The sequence below is a fragment of the Polyodon spathula genome, chromosome 7, assembly GCF_017654505.1.
Source record: "Polyodon spathula isolate WHYD16114869_AA chromosome 7, ASM1765450v1, whole genome shotgun sequence".
NCBI classification, from domain to species: domain Eukaryota; kingdom Metazoa; phylum Chordata; class Actinopteri; order Acipenseriformes; family Polyodontidae; genus Polyodon; species Polyodon spathula.
The window spans coordinates 36,588,398-36,608,415 of NC_054540.1; the positions used below are offsets into that span (position 1 = coordinate 36,588,398).

Sequence of the window (20,018 nt, forward strand, 5' to 3'; positions counted from 1 at the left end):
ACGTTTTCAAGGTCCCAGATGTCATCAACTCCGTCACCAGTACAATGCATTTCTTCCCCTTGCATGTCAATTCCCAGGAATCATAAAACCGGACGATATTCGGGTGCTGGAGCCCCTTCAACATCCCAGCCTCCTCCTTAAACCTCTGTCTCTCTGACTTTGTCAGCTTTCGGTCCTGGAGAAAAGAAAAAGAAAATGACATTAAGCCAATTTACAATGACAAGAAATTGTTTTTAATGCCAACGGCCTAATCTTAAAAGTGTTTAAGAAAAAAAATCAGTTTATTTACAAGAAAAATAATAATTATTGCATTATAATCTTTCCCTGTGATTAATGAAAACAAGTCAATGTAAATACACTTTTATTAGGACATAGTAACATCATATTTGGTAACATTTACGTTTGGTTTCACTAGTCTTGGACTAAATTTACCCAACATAACATTAGGTAGTCCAGGATTAGAGCTAAAATTGGGGTCTGTGAGCCATTTGAGTATTTCCAGCATTTAAAACCCTATTCCTCAAATACATCATTGTTTCACTTTTACTGCAGTATGTGTATAGAAACTATATTCTCTTGTGCATTTAACTAATCAGAATGCAGCCCAGCATATCTCCCAGGATTTCAGTCGAGTTTTTGTGGTGAGTAAGTTGGCGTGCTGCCTCATAGCTCAGCAAGGAAATTGTGTTTAATCTTTGTCTTGAGGAGTGGGGAGTGTGGTTCTCTGCTCCTTTCCACCAAGGCAGGACATGTGGAATTATTTAGTTAAGTATTATTAGTCTGTGAGGGAATGCAAGTACAGTGGTTTGCAGAAGTATTCACCTCCTACCAATAATGTCACATTTTGTTGAATTACAAATATTATATGCACAGTTTTTCAAATTAACTTTTTTTATTCAAAGCTGTAGTGGTTAAACTGAACACTGTTATATGAGGAGGAGGTTAAATGTCAGCAGAACTTGCAAAGAAAATGTACTAAATGAAATTTACTGGTTGCAAAAGTATTCAGCCCCTTAAGTCAATACTTGGTAGAAGCAACTTTTGCAGCAATTACTGCTATGAGCCTTTTTGGATAGGTCTCTACTAGCTTTGCACAGTAGGATGGTGAAATACTTGCCCACTCTTCACAGGAAAATTGCTCCAGTTGTGATAAGTTTGTTGGGGATCGTCAATGAACTGTAACCTTCAAGTCTTGCCATAAATTTTCGATTGGATTCAAGTCAGGACTTTGACTGGGCCACTGAAGAACATTAATTCTCTTCTTGTTTAACAACACCAGTGTGGCTTTGTGCTTCGGGTCATTGTCCTGCTGAAATCTGAATTTCCTCCCCAGTTTCAGAGTCTTGGCTGACTCAAACAGGTTTTCCTCAAGGATTCGCCTGTACTTTGCACCATCCATTCTCCCCTCTATCCTGACAAGCTTCCTAGTCCCTACTGAAGAGAAGCATCCCCATAACATGATGCTGTTACCACCATGCTTAACAATTTGGATGGTGTTGACTGGGTGATGTGCAGTGTTGGGTTTGCGCCAGACATAACCTTTGGAATTTAGACTGAAAAGTTCAATTTTTGTCTCGTCCGACCACAAAACCTTTTTCCACATGTCTGCAGTATCACCTACATGCTTTTTCGCAAACTCTGTACGTGCTTTAAGATGAGGCTTTTTCAGTAATGGCTTCTTTCTTGCCACCCGTCCAAACAGGCCAGCTTTGTGTAGGGACCGGCATATTGTTGATGTGTGAACACTGACTCCCATCTCAGACACAGAACTTTGCAGATCTCTCAAGGTCATTGTTCTTCAGAGTGACATTCAGAACCAGTTTCCTGCTTGCCCGGCTGCTCGGTTTGGGACGGCAACCTGATCTGGGTAGTGTCTGGGTGGTATGATGCATCTTCTACTTCTTAATGATGGACTTCACTGTTCTGAGAGGGGTAATAAGTGCCTTTTGAAATTTTCTTGTACCCTTCTCCTGCTCTGTGCCTCTCTACCACTTTATTCTTAACTCGTTTCAAAAGCTCCTTGGTCTTCATGGTTAATTTGTTGGATCAATGTATGAGTTGCAGCTTTAAAGTATTTATTTACCTGAGGGAAATTATCTACAAGTTAAACCACTTTGAGTACACACAGGCTTTAAAATAATTTCACTAACTTTGTGACCTTTCAAACAAATCATTTGCACCTGAGCTGATTTAGGGCTGCAGTAGCAAATGGGTTGAATACACATACAACTTAGATTAATCTGTTTTTCTCTGTAAGTCTTACTTATTTATATTCTATATGCACCTTTTTAAACTTTATCAATATGTACGCGCAGATGCCAACAAAATGTGAAAACTTTGCAGGGGGGTAATAACTTCTGCAATCCACTGTACGTATGTAAAGTAAGCAAACTGGCCAGTCAGCAGCTGAAGAAGATGAGACATGTAGATCGAATCTTAGCGACAAAGACAATGACCTAATAGACACGGATTAACCCTTTGATGCATACAAACCATCTTGGGTCTTGTCTCAAGAACGTGAAGGGAATGCAGTGAATTGCTTGTTGAGTTTTTTAAAAAAACAAAAAGGCACCAGAACATGGTGAACTTTTTGAAAGAAGTTCATCTGCTGTTACTTCCTTTGTCGTCTTAGTAATATTTTAAAATATCATGTACAGAAATGTTCACCGTTTATCAATACGAAGAATCGTTACACACCTACAGTACTGTGCAAAAGTTTTAGGCAGGTATGAAAAAATGCTGTAAAGTAAGAATGCTTTAAAAAATAGACATGTTAATAGATTATATTTATCAATTAACTAAATGCAAAGTGAGTGAACAGAAGAAAAATCTAAATCAAATCCATATTTGGTGTGACCACCCTTTGCCTTCAAAACAGCATCAGTTATTTTAGGTACACTTGCACAAAGTCAGGGATTTTGTAGGCATATAGTCAGGTGTGTGATTAAACAATTATACCAAACAGGTGCTAATGATCATCAATTCAATTTGTATGTTGAAACACAATCATTAACTGAAACAGAAACAGCTGTGTAGGAGGAATAAAACTGGGTGAGGAACAGCCAAACTCAGCTAACAAGGTGAGGTTGCTGAAGACAGCTTATTGTCAAAAGTCATACACCATGGCAAGAATGAGCACAGCAACAATACACAAGGTAGTTATACTGCATCAGCAAGGTCTCTCCCAGGCAGAAATTTCAAGGCAGACAGGGGTTTCCAGATGTGCTGTCTAAGCTCTTTTGAAGAAGCACGAAGAAACGGGCAACGTTGAGGACCGTAGACGCAGTGGTCGGCCAAGGAAACTTACTGCAGCAGATGAGACAAATCATGCTTACTTCCCTTCGCAATTGGAAGGTGTCCAGCAATGCCATCAGCTCAGAATTGGCAGAAAACAGTGGGACCCTGGTACACCCATCTACTGTCCGGAAAAGCCTGGTCAGAAGTGGCCTTCATGGAAGACTTGTGGCCAAAAAGCCATACTTCCGACATGAAAACAAGGCCGAACAGTTTGTTCGCCGAAGGGCTGGAGAGCGGTACACGAATGAGTGTCTGCAGGCAACAGTGAAGCATGCTGGAGGTTCCTTGCAAGCATGGGGCTGCAATTCTGCAAATGGAGTTGGGGATTTGGTCAGAATTAATGGTCTCCTCAATGCTGAGAAGTACAGGCAGATACTTATCCATCATGCAATACCATCAGGGAGGCATCTGATTTGCCCCAAATTTATTCTGCAGCATGACAACGACCCCAAACGTACAGTGAAAGTCATAAAGATTAAGTCTTAAGTCATAATCTTCAGCGTAAAGAAGAACAAGGAGTCCTGGAAGTGATGGTATGGCCCCCACAGAGCCCTGATCTCAACATTATCGAGTCTGTCTGGGATTACATGAAGACAGAGAAGCAACTGAGGCTTCCTAAATCCACAGAACAACTGTGGTTAGTTCTCCAAGATGTTTGGGCCAACCTACCTGCCGAGTTCCTTCAAAAACTGTGTGCAAGTGTACCTAGAAGAATTGATGCTGTTTTGAAGGCAAAGGGTGGTCACACCAAATATTGATTTGATGTAGATTTTGCTTCTGTTCACTCACTTTGCATTTTGTTAATTGATAAATATAAACTATTAACATGTCTATTTTTTAAAGCATTCTTACTTTACAGCATTTTTTCACACCTGCCTAAAACTTTTGCACAGTACTGTACTGTTACTGTACATTAACTCAATAGGATTTTCACTTTACAATTGAAACTAGATCTATAAAAACCAACAGACTCAATATACTATATCAGTTTCATAAAGCAATGTTGACAAATACGATTTCCTGTGATGAATATGCTGTAATATACTGTGCCCAGAGTAATTCACAAAGGAATATTCTGATCTCAAAACCATATCAACTGAATCACCTCCCAGCATGGTCTCACCAGCTCATGGTTAATTTACTGGCCCTGTCAACTGTCTGTTTATCTAGTCTGCAATAAAGAGCAAATGAAAAAGGCAGAAAATAATAACTGTCACTAAATCACAGCGGGATGTTTTCAACAAGTCTATGCACCCACGGATAGTAAAATAAAGCAGTAGCCACTAGTAGGTTTTATTGGTACTAGGTGGTACCAAAATAAAAATTAGGAGCCTTAAAATACATAAATATTTTATAAATATAAAAAACTATATATATATATTCATTCGATGACAAACTAATTGAAACATTTGTCATTTCATGTATTTAGTTTCTTTTTAAATTCCTAAATTTAGCACTATTGAGTGTTTTATAGTGATGGATGAATATTATTTTAGAACTCAACTGCATCCATCCAGGGTTCGTACACTTCAAAGAATGCACAATTATTATAAATTTCCATGGTCCTTTTACCCAATCAAGGGACATATTTCACATGACTTAAACAGGGTTGAGTGACAAGATTTGGCCAGGAATACCATGCCTCATGTATTTGGGCAACGCAGCATATGTCTAGTTGTTGCTGGCATACTCAAAATAAATCACGTTGTGAGGAAAAAAGAAATAAAAATCATTAAATAAAAGTTTTACCTTAGTCAATGCATTGCTATCCTTGCTTTAATAGACTTGCAATTTTCCTCATTTCCAAATAAAACACTGGAACAATATCAATTACTGTAAAAAGCTACTGGTAAATAAAGTACCAGTGTGTTTGTTAGTCTTCCTTTTTCGTTTCTCAACTTTTCTTCCTGTTTTTTACTACTTGTCACCACCAGACTGCTTTCTTAAACGATCCTTCAAAGGCTTGTTTATAAACAAATAGTGTCAAGACCAGCAAAAAGACTGCAAACTTTAAAACATGCTGACTATTTCTCCCGCTTGCTTGTTATCACAGCACCTGCAGTCTGGCACCTGTTGCAAAATTGAAGCAGATTTATTTTATTGGTATTGTACCATGACAAAATAAAGCTACAGTGACACATTCTCTGATGTTGCTAGCTGCAAACACTAATCATATTTAAATTTAAACTTAAATGACTACACGAGGCATGGTCCTCTGTTAAAATCATACTAACATCTATTTATTTAGGCCCTTTTACAAGTTGCTTTGCCGCAACAATAAAATGCATTTCATCGATGCTGACATTAATTCCCAAGTCCCATTGATATCTATAGCCTCTGTGCTCTTCAAAACCTTTACTGTCTATTTACTTTTGTCGAGTGACTGATATGTTTAATAAGCTACTCTCTGTATTTCAATTTAATATCGTTATTTAAAATATGTAATTTCTGGTTGGTTGCAACGATCAAATGACAATTAAGGCAGACCTCGTTCTCACCCAACATGTTAATATTACGTGCTAACCAATGAAAGACATTATTTATAGGTGTCCGTAGCAGCATTACTGCGGAAAACAAATGAGCTCGATATTTCAACCTCATTCTAATTACTGTATGCTGGGAAAAGTTATAGAACAGTGTATATAGTGAGAAATAACAGGCTTGAAGATCAAAGCCGACAAGGGGTGAAACAAAGTCCGCTACTATACTGCATGTAATGTCTGTAGTAGAGGTCTTCACGGGTCCAAATTAAATCAGACCAACCCCGAACCTACAATTATTTACCCGACCTGATGTAAAATTCTTATTAGACCCGGATCCGACCCGATCCGAAAAAACAGTGAAGCGCTTTTCCTTTCCCCAGCTTAAAATATGCACTGACTAGATCCAGTATTAAAGCACTTTTCCCAAGTCAACTGGAAATCTGGCTGAATTACAGTGTTTATTCCAGCATGAAACTACACAGGAGGTAAAAGATAAAGACAATACATTATCTGAAAATCAAATGTACTGAAGTACAATCTCGCAATTGCTTGACTATTACAAACATAACTCAAGAGCAAATGGAATGGAGATGCAAAATTTGTGTTTTGCAAAACTTGTTTTCCTTCCTTGTCCACAACAACAACAAATGATTCCCACAACGCAGACTTGCATTTTTCTGAGTTTCTGTTCATGCAATTCGTTTTTCTTTTCATGTCCTCCATAAACAAAGCCATTATTCCGACTTTAAGAATGATCCATGCGTGTCTGCTGCTGCGCTCTGCAAGCCATGTCATGTGCTACTGGGGGAAGCCAATCCACGCAACAGGAATTATAAACAATGATTTTAGTACCAGAGAGAGCCTCTTTATAGTAATCAACAGTTTGTGTATTACTGAGTTAGCAAAAAATCGGATCCGACCCAATCTATGTGTTGCGTGACAATTTTGCACCCGAAAACCCATTCAGTACAAGTCGGGTCTCGGGGCCAGGTAGACCCGTAAAGACCTCTAGTCTGTAGTATGCTCGTCTCCTATTTGACTTTCCCTGACATTCCATGACCATAACTAGAATTCATGAACATTCCCTGACTTTCAAGGTCTGGAAAACATATTTTATTTTCCCCCGACTTTCCAGAAATTCCATGACCCATACGAACTCTATCCATCTTATGTATATATTCAAATGTCATGGATATACTTGGTATGAAAATCTGCAGAAGGCAGGTTTCAGTTACCATAGCACAAGGGAACCTGAGTTCAGTGCAGCTGTCCCATTCGACAGCAGTTGATATAATCTATAATACTGACATCAGCAGAAGGACTAAATGCATTACAATCTACTACTCTAAGCTCTCAGTAAATGATTGCTTGTTAGTATACAGTTTGATTTGGCTTGAAAAAAGAGAAAAACATGAAAAGATCAGGCCATTGTGATGTCATTCCATTAGGAACCCCTTAAAGAGACTGTATTCCTAAAACAAAGTGCTGGATTTTAACAGATCAACAAACCGTTCCCAGACTCAACAATGGAAAACACTCTTTCTGAAACGCAACTCCCTGAAAAGTTGATGGATGCCAAGTGTGACAAGACAGCAGTGGCCACAGCTACTGCTATAGGACTGCCAGTTTGGAAACCCTTAACAGTATCCTTACTCAACAGTCCTTGCGCACTGCTGATCAATCAGTATTCTTGTTTGTTTTCGTAAGTTGCAACCTGTCAAAACCTGTATTCTTAAACTGGGGTGAAAAAGAAAACATAAAAAGGGAGTGAGTCTTTCAAAGCACTCATTGTTTTTCACCTTTCAGTGCTCACCTACTGATATCGCACTGACAATCCTTATCAACACAAGTGGGTTCCGGCTGCCATGTGATCCTGTTTTTACAGTGTTGGGAGTATTGAAAAAGGAGGCGGACACCAGCCATCAGGAAAATTGAATGATGATTTCAGGACACACCAGCTTTTTTTGTGGCTGGTTGGCTGGTCTGACCAATTAAAATATAACAGCAGATTCCAGTAAACAAATCCTCAGCTTCCAGAAAAATCGAAAATCTAGCAAACAAAGTTCAAAGCATCAAACAAAAGCAGAATTTAATGCTGGACTTTAAATCTATTAAAAAAATAAAGCAGAATACAATGATCTGGTCTCTTCCGATGGTACATACTTCCTAACCGACTTACTTTATTCATTTTGGATAAAGAAGATAGTCTCTAAAATGATTATGGGAGAAGTAGCTTAACAGACCTAATGGTTATTGAGCTTTAATAAATAACCGACATTAAAAACAGGAGGATTTTTTTTTTAAGTTGGTAATAAGAGCTTTATATATTTGTAACATTAAAATTAAAAGGAAAAGAGAAGGCCGTTTACCTAGCAATGTGTTATGTTCATAGATCTATTAAATAGTGAGTGGGTGGGTTTTGGGTGAACACTTAGTTATAAAGATTTACTGTGCCTGTTCCATTCCCCCACTGTATCAGTCCAAACCTACACAGCAATAAGAAGTTAAACAGTAAGGGTCACATGCTTTTTAGAAATCTAACAAACATCCAAAACAAAGAAACCTATGAAAATCAGGATGTGTGTCGCAGCTTGTGCATCTAACACTATGTGTAGATAGATTCCAGACATTCTGCAGTATCATCATTAAGAAAATATAAAAGTTATTGGTATGTTGCGTGACTTGAAACCTTGCTATGGTTTAAAACTCCTGTTCCAAAGCAGTTTGGGCCAGTTCTATAATAATGTACAAAGAGACATGGATAAAAAGTAAAGTCAGAACATTTATGTTGCACATTTAAAATACATTTACTGATGTATGAAACATGTTTCATGAGCAGAAACTATAGAAGCGGGATCTTCATGTGCTTGTTACTGTTTAATCAGCATTTTACTAAACTAAACTTTATTTTTGTTAGTACATTTTTGTATTGCTCTAAAATAACTTTCTGGTTATCTGGCTAGCTATTTTTTTTATCCCAAAAAGGCTGGACAGTTCTGGTTTAGATAATTAAAACAGGTTCAAAGGCTGTTCAAATCAAACACTTAAAAACAGTGGATGGGATTCTATTTATCAAAACAGCAGAAAAGGCACCATCATTTAATTGATGGCTGGTGCTTAGATCAATTCAATTGCCGGCAACTTTAAACCGAGAAAAAATCCTTCCGTTTGCCGAAAATACATTAGCTGTCAAGCTAATTAGTGAGAAGAAGTGATAACCTAGACAGAATCTTGCTGGATACACAAACAATACTACACAGGTTAAGTGTGAACCTTGCTAGGTTATTAAAACAAAGTGATCAATCTGACCTAGTGTTCTGCGGTATATTGATACCTATGGTATATCATGATACCAAAATCCTATGATACCTTATAATCGGGGTAAAATAAAAATATCTAAGTATCTCGATTTTCTGATTCGGTGGTTTTTTTCAGCTTTTAAAACAAAACTCTGTAATTGTGTGCTTTAAAAACAATATGAACTCTGCTTACTCATTTCCGCTTAGTGGAAGTGACCAGCTACCCTGTGCATTCTGGGAAAATTAAATTACTACCGCAGTAATGGTGAATGCTGGATAAAAAAACTTTTTGGAACTATTTTGGATTTCAGTCAGAGGACCACGGCAATCTGGTTAAAGATGGACAGCCAAAATGTCTGGTGTTTTAAAGAAGTGAAAAACAAGGGAGGAAACACCACTAATTTATTGAAACATCTTTCACACCACCACCCTGAACTCTTTGCCAAAGTTTGCTTGTTTCTTTTACTGTAGTTTCTTCAGTTCTTTTAGTTTTAATGAAACCCAGTGTGTATTACAAAAAGGGCACAGCACAGATAACAATAAAACAAGAATGTGCTAGAAGCTCATCAAAAGGAAGTTCATTGATACTTATTTTGTCATTATAGTGCATTTCCTACAAGCTGCAAAAATATACATTGCAGACATGTGTCATTAAAATTACCGCTGTCAAAAATGCTAGCAATGTTTTTATATTATTTGGTATTTGTGGTAATCCGTATTTTATGTGTATGTAATGTGACAGCTGTGAATCTCCTGTTTTGAATAGTAATTTGTATGCATAAGCGGTGGAAAGACCAGGATGAATACAGATTTCATTGCTAGCATATCAGTTTTTGTAGTACAGATAACAGGATCAATGTGACACTTCACCTGCAGAGGAAAGCACAGGACCTTTAGAAGCTTCCAGTCACGCTGCAAAAGTCCACCAATGCAGACGACTGTAGGTTCAACATGAACACCATAAAGTGCTATAATAAACACTCAGTTTATTATAGTAGCCAGATACAGGTGACGTTCTCAATCAAATCAACAGTACGAAGGTTACTCTTAAAATCAGGACTTAAAGATGTGTTGCAGTAAGAATACCTCTGTTAAGAAAGAGGAACAAGACTAAAAAGCTAAAATATGCACAAGAACACAGAAATTGGTCTATGGAACAATGGTCAGAGGTGCTTTGGACTGTTGACGGATGGACACCTGTGCCTTTTGCCAGTTCTGTTGTCAATTCAATGTTTGTCTTCTTTCTATTCCTTAAGGATATTATCTTCAAGTATTGCTCATCCTTGTTACACAGCTTTTTGGGTCTTCCAGTCCTGGGTTTGTCACTTAGAGTGTACTTGTTGATTATGCTTTGGATATCAACCTTGAAAATCAAGTGATGCAAGCTATTTCACTCAATGTCTTTCCTTCTTTATGCAAGTCAAGTTTGTTATAATAGTAGAAAACACTAGTGGATGCTTTGAATAAATTGTTGATGCTCACAATGCATTAGAGTAGAAAAATGCAACATGTCTAAGATTTTTGCACAGCAGAAATTTTAAACTGCTGAACTAATTTTAAATTATTTGAAGGTGGTGATTTTCAAAATATCCAACACTATAAAATTGTTTAAAGTAGCCAGTAAGGAAGCAAACTCATTCTGCAGACTATTCAGTGTTGTGGAGGCTGGGCGGGGCTCAATAAACCACCATTGCAGGATGTGGCTTCTAGTCTAAATTTCGAGGAATGCTGCTTATTATTATCATTGCTACTAAAGTAATCTCTGCATATAGGAACACCTCCCAAGAGAACACTTTGTCTAAGAGAACACCCTTGTTTTGAAACCGATTTTTCCCATTGTAAATGATCTGCCTAAAGGAACAGGAACTTCACTTAAAAAAAAACACCTTTTTGGCAACGCTGGCAATTCGTTCACAACTGAACGCAACAGGGATTCAAGGAAATGAATGCACACAGATTTGGGAGTGGTTAACATGTAGAAAAAGTACTGATTAGAGGAGAAACCTCAAAAAGGAGTACCACAGGGATCAATATTAGGTCCTCTGCTATTCCGAATCTACATTAATGACTTAGATTCTGGTATAGTAAGCAAACTTGTTAAATTTGCAGATGACACAAAAATAGGAGGAGAGGCAAACACTGATGCAGCAGTAAATGTCAATCAAAATGATCTAGACAGCATTCAGAACTGGGCAGACACATGGCAAATGACATTTAACAGAGAAAAGGGTAAGGTACTGCACGCAGGCAATACAAACGTGCATTATAAATAGCATATGGAAGAGACTGAAATTGAAGAAGGAATCTATGATAAAGATTAGGAGTTTATGTTGACTCAGAAATGTCTATCTAGATAATGTGGGGAAGCTATAAAAAAGGCCAGCAAGAAGCTTGGATATGTAGTGAAAAGTGTTGAATTTAAATCAAGGGAAGTAATGTTAAAACTACAATGCATTAGTAAGACCTCATCTAGAATACTGTGTTCAGTTCTGGTCACCTCGCTACAAAAAGGACATTGCTGCTCTAGAAAGAGTGTAAAGAAGAGCAACCAGAATTATTCCGGATTTAAAGGCATGTCCTATGCAGGAAAGCTTAAAGAATTGAATCTATTCAGTCTTGAACAAAGATGACTATGCTGTGATCTGATTCAGAATAGATAATCGGAGGCACTTTTTTACATAGAAAATAGTGGGAGTCTGGAACCAACTCCCCAATGTTACTGAAGCCAACACCCTGGGATCCTTCAAGAAGCTGCTTGATGAGATTCTGGGATCAATAAGGTACTAACAACCAAACAAGCAAGATGGGCTGAATTGCTTCCTCTCGTTTGTATACTTTATGTTCCTCTACAGACTTTTGTAACCTGCTAGCTCATCATCATCAAACTTAAATTAAAATGGTTTATTACGTCTTTTCAAAAGCGACTAGTCATCGCAAGAGTGTTGTGAGGCACACTGATTGATTTATTAAACCTTTCCAGAACCTCCGTCATGTCATTGACTTATTTTGTATTTTGATTTCCACGAATGCATAGCTGCAAAATGGCACAAAGCAACTTGGTGTTTCCCGTTCTGGCGAGTTGCTCCACCATTCTGTTAAATAATGTCCACATCTTGTATATTGCTGCTGCATTTTTTAGCGTGTAGGGGTGCTGTGTTAATTTAGTTTGACAATTAAGTTTATTAACGTTAGTTTGTCTGTTACTTTACTTTTGTGGTTTATTAACACTTTCCTATTGCTTTTCTTTTACTTCAGTTCATTTCATATGTTGATGCACTTGCATCATGACAAGTAATACATATTTATTTATTGATTGATTGATTGATTCTGTGTCTGGTGGCTAACTGTCTTAGAGAACAGTTCAGCTATAAGAACACTTTGCTTGCTTCCCAAAGGGTGTTCTCTTAGCTGGACACGACTATTATCTTTGGTGTCTGGATGAATATTGCACTCTTCTACAATAGCCTTCTGTTCACGCTACTTGATCATTAGGCAGGCCTGGTGTACACTCCAGTTTGTTTACATCGTGGCAGGAACAGAAGCTTGCCTGGCTCTTGAAAGCAGGCTGCCAAAGAGGGTGCATGTGTGATGTATCAGGATTACAAATGTATCAGCTATAAAGCAACAGATTAATAATTAGTTCATACAGCACTAACGGTAAACACCTTAATTTCTCTGGTTTTATAAAACGTCCTGTGCAGGTGGAGGGTGGAGGAGGATGAGGAGGAGGAGGAGCAGAAAAGGACATCATGTCTATAGCTCTACTTCAATATAATTTATATCTGGATAAAGACAGACAGCTTCTTTAGTTGTAGCAAGATTACAAATGACAGCCATTGTTAAAATACATGCATGATCTTATTTTTATCAACTGATACCTTACAGTATCACAAATTTATATATTTAACATTGGCAGACTGAAAAGGCAAGCAAGCGTGCAAAAATAGCTAGTTATGCTTGGCGTACTTTTCTTTTTTTGCTTTGCATCAATTAATTAGTGATCGATATTTTATATGATAATGATAATTTCCATATCGCAGGATTAAAAAATAATAATCCACGTACACTTGCAGAGACATACTTTTTATTGTTAATACTGCTAAAAATAAAAACGCAGTACAAATCAGGTTTATTTTATATTAAGATACCACAAACCCTATACATACCAATTACTGTCAGTCTCGTAGGTAAACACCACACTGTGGTGTATTCCCATAAAAGACAGCAGCAGGTAATTCGATGAACCAAAGACTTTATTAAAAGAAAACAAGTAACTTGAAGTGTATAAGCTCACTATAGGGCAGCCATTTTATCCGAATCCTCCTCCGACGCAGTCCAGAGTTCCTAGTTGTAAAATATGCAGTAGATGGTGCAATACTCTCTTTTATGTACAAGGTTAAGACACAACACACACACTAAAGTATTATTTAACCATTTTATTTCATTGATTGGCGTTTAGTTACCAAACGCTATTTGCATGTTGTACTAAGCACTATTGGCTATCCGTTTTGCATTATTTTGAGATATGTGCATATGTCAGCAGTTCACTGCATTTTGTCCGTGTGATTACTGGCACTATTAACGTTTTTTATAAATGACATGTACTTTTAAAACAAATAATGCAAGAATCAGCATGACCCCATACTTAATTAGAGGTGTCGTGAGTCAGCATGAAGGCACAGAGCAGCTGAAGGTTCAATTACTTCCGGATTGGCTAAAGTCTGAGCGCAGTGAAGTACAGAAATATTCTGATTTTGAGGTGGCTGATGATGGAATAGTAAAACAATATAACAAGACCTTGTTTTTCTCCATGGATATTGTGAAGCAAAGAACAAAAGTTAAAGTAAGCTATTGCTTTTCATATGTAAATACCTTTATATGTTTGATATTGCAATTGCGTTCTTATATTTTCTGTGTTTTGGAAGACAATTTTCTTATTGTTGCTCACCACTACAACAAATGTATAAACTGTTTGGTTTTATAGCCAAAACCCTGGCATTTAATTCAGATCATCCCTGACTTTCAGAGGACTAGCAACGCATATATTACATTTACTGAATGACATTGGCCACCATCCAGAGAGGAAAGATATTGCATTGAATTGAAATTCATTAATAAAGCAGTAGAGGTTCAAAGACTAGAACTATATTTAAAGAGGGTATTTTTCATATTGTAACTCTTAACTTGTCTTAACTTAGCCAGGCTAGCTATTAGTCAGTACTTTAACTGCAAAAAGCTATGCTTTTTTTTCAGGAGGGGATTTTAAGTGAGGCAGGAAATCTGGTGACACAGCTGCATTGCACAATAATGAGTTGACCTCAGGCTGTTGTTCTGTCTACTTCAGGTGCATTATCCAACCAGTAACACTGAAGTCTCATGTGAGTCTGTACTGTACAGTAGTTCTGCATGTTTAAGGGAGGAAGGACAGGATGCGATTCAGGCCTTACCTGATCATACAAGAAAGTGTAAACTGAATAAGGCCCTAGCCAAAGCAATGTGTGTGTGTGTGTCTATATATATATATATATATATATATATATATATATATATATATATATATATACATATACACACACACACACTGTTTTCAGTTTTTACAAAAAAAAAAAAAAAATGGCTAAATCCACAATTTTCAAAAACTAATAAATAAGTTGTTAAATTATTTTTACCCATTACTTAACCCACAATTAACTAAGAAAATTCATGAAAATTAATAGTCCTAAAAATATCACTAATGTTGAATTAAGAAATACTAAAATAAAAAATTAATAAATTAAAATGACAAACATTTTCTTTTTAGTCCAAAAGTTTATTTTAGTCCACTTAGAAACCATCATCAATGTTTCATCAGTGCCTTCATCAGTGTTTGAATGGGGCAATTAATATGGAAAGCTTTTGTTAAAATCCTAATTAACATGAAGGAGTCTTTAATTGGAAGTGCAGTGGTTCGGAATTTAAAAACAGGGATGGAAATAAGGACCCCTGTTACATAGCACCTGCGCCCATTCCAGAAGTACCTTGTGGCTTAAGAGGGCTGGAGTTTGACACCCCTTGCTTAAGGGGTACAGAAGGACCTTTTCGGTTTGTTGTGTTGCATGTTTCCATGTATTGCTACAGTTGTTTGTGTGGGTTGTGTGTATTGTTCAGAGATTTTTTTGCATTTTTTATTTTTTTTTACTTTTGAGTTGCATTCCCTGCCTCAGGATGGCTTCACGTGTGCCCACATAGACCTCTCAGAGATACATTTCCCACCATCCTCCTGCTCACATATGTAACTGAGATGGATTTACCAGTGATCAGGAGGATGATGGCAGGTGTGGTTCTGGGAGGTCCATGCAGGTGCATGTGGGGCCGTCTTGAGGCAGGAAATACAATTTAGAAGTATTATTCTAGTAGTATTATTATTATTATACATAGCACCCTAGTTTATATTGTATTCTAGTATTATTATTTGCACTTACTGTAAACTACACTGTATTTAAAAATTAATTTTGCATTGTATATTACTTGAGACTATTTTTAAATAAAACACTGACCCATTCTCAGAAGGCTTTCTAGTGCAGGCAAACAGTGATGGGTCACAGTGAACTTGGAGCTCCTGGCACACTGACTATTCTGAATGAAGAGTTTGAAAACAGCTGCTGCTGTTCTGCAGAAGCTCCGCCTGCTCTGGAACACCTACTCATTCCTGGAAATGGGAAATTCCGAACAAGCCAAAACAGACGCTTCCAACTGTCAACGCAGCAACGAATGAGCCCGCGCTCCAGCCAGGACATTGAGGCCGTGGGCTCATATGCAGGACAACATACTGAAGAAATTTCCTGTACTGCATGGTATCTGGGTACTACCCAAGTCAAAGCCAGATACTGCTGGTACTGCACTGCACAGGGATGGACTTTGGAGTTCACTGACTTGAAGCAGCAAACGCATACACCACCTACTGAACATCTGCCTGCCAGTCAACAAGTTAAATATTAATAAATGACAGCACTCCAATATAAAGTAATCTTTAAAAGCATACCGTCTGATGTGCAACTTCAAGTCACAGACAACAAATAAGCTGCCAACTGGGGCATGCTTTCCCTTTTAATGGACTTTACTATTCCAGGAATTGTGGTGGCATATATGGTAGCAATTCCAATAAAAAAAACATCCTGACACAATATGATGACAATTGACTAAATGTACTAAAGAACCGATGGAGCGTCAATGGTTTTGCTGTGTATCGTGGAAGGTGTATCAATTCCTAGACTTGCAAAAGAAAAGCACCTCCTCGTTTAACAAGGAATCTGTAATTATCGGTTAGTCGACATAGGAATATGGTAATATATACGATGGAAGAAGCCCTGCCAGGTAGCATTTTTAAAAAATATACTACTATAGCATTTATCTCCAAGAATCCACTTTGTTAAGGGTGCAACAATAATCAATGCATCGATTACTGTTCATCTGTCTTTAAATTTCCCGAGCCTCGATTACATAATGGTGAATCGTTGCATCAAATTAGAACCCAGTTTGAAGTCTCCTGTTGCCGGTTTGCATTAAAATCTTGAGTGCATGAGAGTGCGCTTCTTTTAGTGCTAGTATGGCAGATTAGCGCGTTGCTAGGATAAACACTTAAGGCCTCTATATTTGTGCTGGACAAGCCAAATCAAAAGTAGGCCTACTGTAGTCACGTTTTACTGCTGTAAAAATGAAGGCAATACGTTTTTGTTTGTTTGTTTGTTTTATCGATAAATCTACCGATTACCACATTTAGTTTCAAAGCATGTTGCTTTTGGATTATATGGCAATATTATATAAAAAGAAGCTGAATTTGTACGATAGTTAAATTAGTCAGGATTTAAGAGATTAATTAAAATGTTTTGCTTTGCTTTTGGACGTAAAATGTTAACAGTAATGGACAACGATAGTTCAGGCAAATTTCTTCTGTTAAAATATAGTATTTTTTATCATTATTACAATGTTAAAGGGACATCTGATGCAGACAACGCATATTCTTTTCAGTTAAAAGCTTTTTTATAATCAGGAGTGTTCTAATTTGCATATAATTGTGCCTTTTTTTATTTATTATGCACAATAGTGTTTTTAGTTATTGGATCTTCTGTTAAAAAAACTACTTTGTTCTTTATTTAGAAAAATATAACATCAATGCATCGATTACCGTTGATAAATGCCTATACGATAATCAAATCCGAAATTATGGTGCCAATTGCACCACAAACATTTGTCCATGCACTTAAATAACATTACAAAAAATGTAAATGTCATGAGAAATCCTTAAAGACAATGTAAATTATTCTGGGTTTATCCCACCCTCAATAGAACAAGAGCCTCTCCACAATATCACGCACATTCTTAGTTACTAAGAACACTGTTACGATGATTAAACACTGTGTGTGTGTGTCCGCTGTTGTTCTCCAATGGCAAACACATGACCCTGGGGGTCAGAGGGACGGGGCTGTTCCACAATACAGTTCATGTCCTAATGGTGCAGACAGCTCTCTTTGTTAAAGCAGACTGAATGAATTCCAGGAATTACACAGTCCCCTCCACCCGCCAACCAACTTCTTTGCAGACCTTCACTCCCCCCACCCCCAAACTGGAAGAAAGCTGATCCTCATATTGTACTGAGTGAAGGACACAGCTCCGAGTGAATGCCTTTGTTTAAACATTCTATACTGTGAGCTAATGCACAGCTCTCTCTTCCTCTCTCTCTTGCACTTACCGTTCCACTCAGGTTACAAAGCATAGTGGAAAGCTCAGGCAGACTTGAGGGAGGAGACAGAGAGAGAGAGAGAGAGAGAGAGAGAGAGAGAGAGAGAGAGAGAGAGAGAGAGAGAGAATATCCTGGCTCAAAATGAAACAGGACAATTAAACTCATTAGTCACCCAAGAAGTGCTTGAAAACATTTCAGGAGATTAATTTTGGCCTTATTCCCTTCAACTCTGCAAAAGACAGATGCCTACACAAAGGAAACAATTGCCTAAACAACTGATATATCACAATGTTTGTCAGCCTCTTTTGGAAAAACTTATACAATAAAAGCTACAATTGGTTTTGTGTGCACAGCTAGGAGGTAATATGGATCATTACAGGTGACCTGAATAAAATTTGCCCACTAGAAAGGCCAAGTCCATTTATTTCCTAGTGACCCCCAAATTACACAATGATATTAACACAATATAATTTTATGACAACCACAATGTTGTTTGAGTGAAACAGGTTACAGCTCCCTAAAGTATTTGTTCTTTATTATATCAGAGGAATGGGGTCGCGGAAATGCATATTTTATCAGCCTTGACAGTCAGTATTGCAGAAACCGACTGGGTCTGACTAGGTAAGAACTGTCCAACCCTAAGTAATTTGGCATAACATGGACAATGTTTTGGGGTAGCACTGCTGTTAAGAGATGGCCTGCTCACTAAGTTTTTGGAAGTTTATTTAACAGGTGACAAATTGCTGACACCCCTGGCTCCCAATGATAAAAAAACAATGTACTTCCTGTAATTAAGGGTGCTTACCAAAACTTTGGGCTGAGTTTCTAACCCTGCTAAAGGGACCATTCCCCTTTGAGATGATGGATGCTGTGTAAACAAAGCCTCCGCTTGTAGTTTTACGAGCAGGTTACCTCTCTTCTTGCAACAGATTTACAAGAACAAAGTTTTGCTGTGTGTCTGCTGGGCAGATCTGTAAATCACATTACAATGATACATGCACAGTTAATGATCTTGCTTGTGACAAGGCGATATTTATAATCTGGTTAACAGAGAGAGGTTTATAGCACAATAAAGCAGCCTAATACCTTCCTCAACTTAACACTGTCGGTTTAAGTTGTGTTGGCCAACACGAGCCCCTACTGTGAGTTTCACACTTTACAAACTCGCTTCAAAATCCTTTGGACAGTCACCATGGTCAGACAACTTTTTATTTATTTATTTATAATACAAGTAAGAAGTACAGGTTGCACACCTAGAGACAGACAGAGAGCTACTGTATAAATGAAATGGTGGAATAGGCCTATATCTAGGACAAATGCAGATCATAATGTTGTAAAAGGCACACAAACTTGATTTGAAATGTAAGGATACCATGTTGAGATGTACCACAGTACTACAGTGATCAAGTTCCAGCCAACACTAGAACACTATTTCCTCAGTGATAATGAGAAGTCTAAGTTGCGTATCTAAATAGCGCCGCCTTTTATTTTCTTAATCCCAAAACTGGATTTCCTACAGTGCTGATTGATTGTCCCACTTTATTACCATCACTTAATCCAATGAAACATTATTTGACTTCTAAGTATTTAGATACTCATTATTCAAAACAGACTCTTTTAAAAGACTGATGTCACCATGAAGTAAAAACAGATGGTCTTAACTCTAATTGTGGACTATGCAGATTGTTGGCACATTATTATTTTAATATCAAATCTAAATAAAAGCCAGGACAGAGAAAATAGATTTGTTCAGTACCTAGGAAGTGACTGGATGGGGGAAACAAACAAACACAAAACAAGCAATTTGGTATTAGGCTCCCTTTGTTTAACCAGTAACAGCCACCAACAAAAAAAAATACTTGCCACAATGGCTTCACTCAAAAAGAATAGACTCGTCACAATGGCTTTACCCAAAAAGCCCAGCGTGATGCAAGCCGTTTGGTGCGAAGTCTGTTGGCTCATCTGGTTCAACTGAAAAAACTGGATAGTTGTTTCCAACGACTTAGTCAGTGGTTACCTGCCTACAAGCCTAGGTTGAACATATCCGTATACTGCAGGCGTTTCTTATAAAATGTTATCAGTGTAACTTAAGACAAATGATGTGTGGTCTAAAAAAAAATGTTGATAATCATAATTCATGTTCTATCAGGGTTTTCCCTGATTCTATTTGTCTAAGAGTACTATAGGTTGCGTTGTGTGCATCTTCTACAGCTTAATGTA

At 37.5% G+C, this 20,018-nt stretch overlaps 1 protein-coding gene across 1 annotated transcript in view; it reads right to left on the reverse strand.

Annotated features, from left to right (window-relative positions):
- LOC121317843 (serine/threonine-protein kinase WNK1-like) overlaps positions 1-20,018 on the reverse strand; it is a 174,047-nt gene that overhangs the window by 97,238 nt on the left and 56,791 nt on the right. Inside the window, exon 3 of the mRNA XM_041253944.1 lies at positions 3-175. Coding sequence (XP_041109878.1) covers positions 3-175 — 173 coding nt within the window. The remainder of the gene's footprint in view (positions 1-2; positions 176-20,018) is intronic.